The 6,807-nt window shown below is 41.4% G+C and overlaps 1 protein-coding gene across 1 annotated transcript; it reads right to left on the bottom strand.

The window, feature by feature from the left end:
* Positions 1 to 385: 385 nt before the first annotated feature.
* On the bottom strand, positions 386 to 4,977 carry LOC106806255. The gene is made up of 5 exons (XM_014808128.1): positions 4,860 to 4,977; positions 2,418 to 2,543; positions 2,068 to 2,191; positions 1,174 to 1,288; positions 386 to 999 (listed from the first exon to the last, which is right to left on the bottom strand). The coding sequence occupies exons 1-5, from the start codon at positions 4,933 to 4,935 to the stop codon at positions 862 to 864; spliced, it is 579 nt and encodes a 192-aa protein (XP_014663614.1). The 5' UTR covers positions 4,936 to 4,977; the 3' UTR covers positions 386 to 861.
* Positions 4,978 to 6,807: the final 1,830 nt, after the last annotated feature.

The raw sequence follows: 6,807 nt of genomic DNA, 5'->3' as shown, positions 1-6,807 counted from the left end.
TTTATTGTGAGAGTAAGTGGTGGGTTTTTGATAATAAACTGACTTAAAAAAATAAAAAAATAAAAACAAACTGCGTGCTGTGTCATAACATGAATATATTTTGTATACAAACTCGTATCAGCTGTTCAACTTTCTACCGTGCCGTTGAGTGAAATGCTGGATGTTGACTAGTTGGACCTTCATGTACGTTATTTACCATTTAAATTCATATTAGAAAAAAAACTTATGTATTTCTTTATGTTTTTCGGGCAATTAAGTGACTTTTGCCTCTGGGCAACCAGTTTCACACCCCACTTGCCCGACAAGTGATGTGTAGCACCCTGTATGGATCGACTTATGAGTTTTTCTGTGCTGTCAATACATATAGCAGACTAAATATGCAAAGTGAAATCAGAAACATTTTATTAAAGAATTGTTATGAATCATATCATAAAAATGTCATGAATGTTACAGTAGATCATACTTAACTGCTAGCTCGTGGAGTGAAGAAAGAATCACGGCTGTAACAATACATACCAACAGATTAAATGAGCCTGTAAATTAGGTCCAGCATACAGCAAGGAATCCAGTTTTAATAATTACTCATATACCTGCGTGCGTGCGCGCATGCGTCGGTGCGTGTACGTGTGTGCATTATAAATGTAACAGAATTTTCATTTGAAAAACGTTTGTAGTTTGATAAGAAATACAAGCTTTGTTGCAATTGTACAACCAAAGGGGGTGGCCTATAGCAGCATATAAAGAACAACTTTCAATTGAAAGCTATATATCTCAATTCATGTGTCTTGCTACCAATATCCTAGTAATACGCAACGTTAGAAATTTAACAAGCCTGGGCTTCTACATTACAATCAGCTCTAACTAGAAGAGCCCTTGCTTCATTTGTTGCAGTACATTGAGCTGGCGCATGGAATGGATACCCTGGTTTGTGTGCTCAATGAGATCTGCCAATCCTCTGGCAGCAGCTGATTCAGTGCCCTTTTGAATGTTGTCGATCAGCTAGAAATGAGTAAAATTGTTTCAGAGGAAATTATTATAAAAAACTTCGAATTTACTTTTCATCACATATAAACGTATCATTGCATTGTAGTAGTGTACATGATTAGCCAACTTCATATGTGTGATTCTATAGGTACTAATTATAGTTGCTATTGCTCTATAAAGTTTTCTTGCTTTTAAAAACTCCCAGAACTCAATTCCCTGTGACTGATCCTCGTCTGCTTCATCAAACCAGAGCCGCCGTGTATCCTCACTGGTGTGATCACCGAATTCATCTAACTTCAGGCACCTATGTGAAACACAATTCATCTGATAATGGTCTGTCACATAGTGGATACTGAGCTTCAATCCCCCAAACATCTTTCTAATAGAAATTATGGTTATAGCAAGAATTAATTGCTTCTATTAGAGCAGGCTATCAAAAATCCAGTTTTATTATAATAACCAATGCATTTGAGATGCTCTTTGAAAGAATACAGGAACTTGTACTTGTACTGACATGACACCCGAGATCGTGCTTCTACCCTAAAATAGTTGCGCATTTGCCAATTTATTTTGCATGTTACAGACCGAGGGCTAATCACAAAAGTACAATTATATGTATACCTAAATACTATTTAACCAACCGATATTCATCTTAGGATAAATCCATCCATATAACTGAAACTAAGTGTTGTTTATAAGTTATAGCAATCATTTTGCAATAAATAAGAAACTCCCTCGGTCTGTAGCTTGCAGCCTAAACGTTGCTCTGCGCAACTATTTCAGTGGATGCAGTGCAGTGGCTCCATCGTCGTTGTAAACAATGGTATAACCGTTTTAAAACATTTCATTAAATAAGTTCATTTAGTTGGTAGACTAATAGATATAACATTTGTATGTCTATTGTTATATCTACCAGTTTTAAAACATAAAAAAAAAATTCTAATAAATATTGAACCATGAAACTTTTTATGTTGCGTGATTTTAATTTATCTTAACTAAAAATATTTGAAGAACCCAGAGTAATGTCTGCCTTTAAATGTGCATATACATCTGGACTCGCTTTTATTTTTAATTCAAACTTACAGCTCTCTGAAATCAATAAATCCATCCTGGTTGACATCAAATGTTTGAAATTGAGCTTTCATGTCTAAAGCGAATGAAGCATCCCAGTTTGGATATTTCTCTGCAATAGTGGCTATGTCTGCGTCTACAAGAAAGAATGTTTTCATATCATTAGAAGCTATAGGCTAACAATTATTGCAGTATAATTTAAATGTGATTGAGAAAAATTACTATATGAGATGTAGCCTATGTTATATAATTCTACAACTTTCATGCAACAAGTATAGGTATGAGAAAAATGCACCTCTCGTTACAATTCTTATTTATAGTAAGCAGGACTAGCACATCATTTTGACCTGAAGACTCCTCACCTTGAAAAATCTGCTTTGCAGCAGTCAATTTTCTTCGCTCTGCAATCATTGCCTGACAGAACTCCGAAAAGATTTCTTCATACGGATTTGGATTTTCAGTTCTCTCAAAACTTCTAATTCTAGTACCTTATACAGAAGCAAAAATAATAATCAATATTATACGTAAGCAGTTCTAGATTGTATTACGCTATCATCAGGAGTGACATCATAAAGTTATGACATAGAAGTAATTATGTCATTCCTAATACAATTGTTCGAGTCGACTGACCTATATGTTTTAGATAGATAACCAACATGCATGCATGCGCGCATGCATACCAAACATTCAACTTTGTAGCAGTTTGCTCCTAAGCATCTATTTTTAGAACATCATATCACAACATAAATGATTGGATAGAGTCCTTATCTTATACAGGCCATAAGACTTACATCCATACACTGTCTTTCGAAGTATGACCGTTTCTTAGAGCAATAGCTGCATGCCTGTCAATCATGCCATTCATCTCATGTGGGATGTATACGTAAATAATGCAATATTGTAATGTTAAAATATATTATATCATACATGCGTGTTGGGCTCTAACTGGCTGTGACTTGAAAATGGGGTTGGTGAGTTGAATGTTTTGTGCCTGATCATAATTATAATAAATCTTATTTTGCCAAGTGTTTGCATGTTTTTGTATAAATCAATCAGTTTTACAATAACATAGTGCAAGTGTTTTAATTGAGCTAGCCAACATATATATACAATGCAACTGTTGATGGATAAATGCAACCATGGATCGAAGCTCTACCGGTGTAGCTCTTTCTCTCCAAGTCCCACTACAGGCGACAAGAACCTGTGGTGGGAGTGAAACTAAATGCAATTTAGGGTTGACTGCAGGCAGAGCTACTACTGCTGCTACTGCTGCTACTGCTGCTGCAGCTGCTGCTGGTGCTGCTACTACTACTGTTGCTGCTGCTGCTACTGCTGCTGCTGCTACTACTGCTACTGCTACTGCTACTACTGCTACTGCTACTACTGCTACTACTACTATTACTAGTGTCAGTGTCATGGTTGCTACTGCTAGTACTACTACTAGTCTACTACTACTAGCATTAGCAAGGATGACACTGACAGAGCAGCAGAAACAGCAGTGCTCTCAGCAGCCACGAAAATGCAAAGAGTATCTGTTAATTACTGTTACTTAGTTTAGTTGGAGCTACGCGACTATATCGAGGACTAGGCCTAGATGCATTGAAGTAGTTATTTCCATGGCCGCTGTGTCCGCTACCGACCAATCACAGAATGCATTGGTTCTGAGTAGTAAGAAAAATGGTGACAGTTGATAATTGCGGCCTCGTTTTTTGACTCGTTTAGAGACTCGTTTTCAGACTTTAAATTGGCATTAGATTTATACCAAACCAAAAAAGCAATCAATTAACAAACTTTTGCATGTTGCGGATTTGGCCACTGTGTCCTGATCAGCTCGGAAACGTCTGCCATGGAAATAACGCTTGTCTAAATGTATGCCAATGTATGATAATGTACTCTACAGCCCTGGGGGAGGGGTACTCACCTTTGTTGGGGTAGGGGTGCTACACCTGAATGGAAAGATTGAGGGTAAAAAAATGGTTTGACGGTGAAGACATAGGGCAAAAAAATGGCTCAACAGTGAAAACATGGGGCAAAAAGATGGCTAGCGAGAGATGAGCGAGGACATGAGCCGCAGATGCGCAAGTGAACCCGATCGTGCCCGGTATTAAAAATAAAACTAGGGACATTTTGATTTTCTTTGCAAAAATACAAGGCAAAAAGATAGCTAGGACAAAATTTGGGGGGCAAAAAGATAGAAAAGGACAAAAAATGGGTGGGGGGGAAATAATATGGGGCCATTAATGTGGCGCATATATATATATATATACATATTATATATATATTATATAATATATATATAACGTCACTATGCGGAATACCCCCGGGGGCGTCTACAGCTACTTGAACAAGTGGCTACTGGTTCAACCTATACTGGCAGTTTGGCTGTGACTGTCTGAGGCCCAGCCGGCATTTCGGCAACGTTTCTATTCTAATGCTATTCCTAAATTCTAATTCAAGCTGCGTAACTAGTGCTCAAGGAGTCGTTGTCGTAACAGGTACTACAGATATGTATCCGAGGTACATATAATATATATGATATATGTATACACAAAGTGTACCAGACTTGTACTACAGAAGTGTACCCTAACCCTAACACTAACCCTAACCCTAATCCTAACTCTAACCCTAATCCTAACTCTAACCCCAAACCCTAAACATACCTCATATAAAAATATAAACATAATACTAAACAACCTAAAACTACCTCGGGTACATATCTGTAGACTGTAGTACCTGTTAGTGTTACGACAACGACCCTTCGTGCGTAACTAGGCCTACTAACTACTGAACTGAAGGTAACAAACCAGTAGATGTGAAGTACGAGTGTGGCTCATAGACAGCAGGCTGTTGTACCAATGGAAATGTAAACTTTCCGCCCATTCTTTTGTATTTAATCGCTGCGAGATAAGTCACGACTGTGATTTCGAATAATTTATACTAGCACGATTGACTTTGTATTCGTCTGCTGAATGTTCCTTCAGCGATGGTGCTGCCATCTCATGTTTGTTTGGCGTTATTCTTAGTCTTTGGTTATATTTATTTAATAAAAAGTTTATTGTTAAGAAACTTTATTTTTAGTAAATTTAATGATAATTAAATAATCAGTAATTAATAAATAATCTATTTATATGTATGTATATATATATATATATATAGTACACAATCCATTATCCGAAATGTTGAAAACCGAAAACTCCGAAAACCGAAAGTTTTTTCGTGGAAGTCGTGTGCCCACCAAAGCTCGCGTTTGGCGTCAAATTTCGACCCAATAAGTTATTATGTGTTTGGCATTACTTATAAATATTGTACTGTACCGGTACAGCACTTGGCCTCTTGAAAACTAGGGTTTTAGTGTTGGTTAGATTTGTACGTGAACACGTACGCACGCATGCACGCACGCACGCACGCATGCAAGCACGCACGCACGCACGCATGCACGCTTGCACGTGCACACGCACGCACGCAGGTGTACGTGTACAAGCACGCACGCAGGTGTACGTGTACACGCACGCACGCAGGTGTACGTGTACACGCACGCACGCACGCACGTGTATACACGTACACATGCACGCACGTGTACGTGCACATGCACGCACGCATGCACGCACGCACGCGCGTGTACGTGCACATGCACGCACGCACACATGCACGCACGTGTACGTGCACACGCACGCACGCACTCACGAACGTGTACGTGCACACACCGCACGCACGCACGCACGCACGCACGCTTGCACGTGTACGTGCACACGCACGCACGCCCGCACACTCGCGTGCATGCACGCACGCACGTGTGTACGTGTACACACACACGCCCGCACGCACACACGCACGCATGCACGCACGTGTACGTGCACATGCACATACGCACGTACGCACGCACGTGAACGTGCACACGCACGCACGCACGCACGCACACACGCGCGCATGCACGCACGTGTACGTGCACACGCACGCACGCACGCACGCTTGCACGTGTACGTGCACACGCACACACGCGCGCATGCACGCACGTGTACGTGCACACGCACGCACGCATGCATGCACGCTCGCACGTGTACGTGCACACGCACGCACACTCGCACGCACGCACGCACGTGTACGTGCACACGCACGCACGCTCGCACGTGTACGTGCACACGCACGCACACTCGCACGCATGCACGCACATGTACGTGCACACGCACGCACGCACGCATGCTTGCACGTGTACGTGCACACGCACACACGCATGCATGCACGCACGCACGTGTACGTGCACACATCCGCTCGCACGCGCACACGCAAGCATGCACGCACGTGTACGTGCACACGCACACACGCACGCACGCACGCATGCTTGCACGTGTACGTGCACACGCACGCACGCACGTGTACGTACACACGCACACACGCATGCATGCACGCACGCACGTGTACGTGCACACACAAGCTCGCACGCGCACGCGCACGCATGCACGCACGTATACGTGCACACGCACATACGCACGCACGCGTAAGGTTTTCCCGAGTTGCATTGTGGGCTATGGCGTTGCTGGGCCACCATAGTAGACTTAAACCATAGAAATCGCAGCCGAATAACCATAAATATAATAAATAAATAAAAAATAAAAATATATATATATTTATTTTTATTTTTTTATATCTATATAATAAATTTGAGTTCGCATAGTCCGTCACAGCGAGTAATATATATTGTCTCAAACCCGGCCCCTCAAGCCGTCCTCAATGTCAGGTCAGGTCCGGACCTGA

The sequence above is a fragment of the Priapulus caudatus genome, unplaced genomic scaffold, assembly GCF_000485595.1.
Source record: "Priapulus caudatus unplaced genomic scaffold, Priapulus_caudatus-5.0.1 Scaffold150, whole genome shotgun sequence".
NCBI classification, from domain to species: Eukaryota; Metazoa; Priapulida; class Priapulimorpha; order Priapulimorphida; family Priapulidae; genus Priapulus; species Priapulus caudatus.
This window is presented reverse-complemented; position numbering and strand designations above follow the sequence as displayed.

Bases quoted from the DNA above. Each gene is read 5' to 3' on its own strand.
- LOC106806255 (XM_014808128.1), bottom strand. From the start codon at position 4,935: ATGGGCGGAAAGTTTACATTTCCATTGGTACAACAGCCTGCTGTCTAT. The intron at 2,544-4,859 runs GTTTGTTACCTT...CTTCTGTATAAG, and splicing joins CTCGTACTTCACATCTACTG to GTACTAGAATTAGAAGTTTT. The intron at 1,000-1,173 runs GCAAGAAAACTT...ACTCATTTCTAG, and splicing joins AGTTCTGGGAGTTTTTAAAA to CTGATCGACAACATTCAAAA.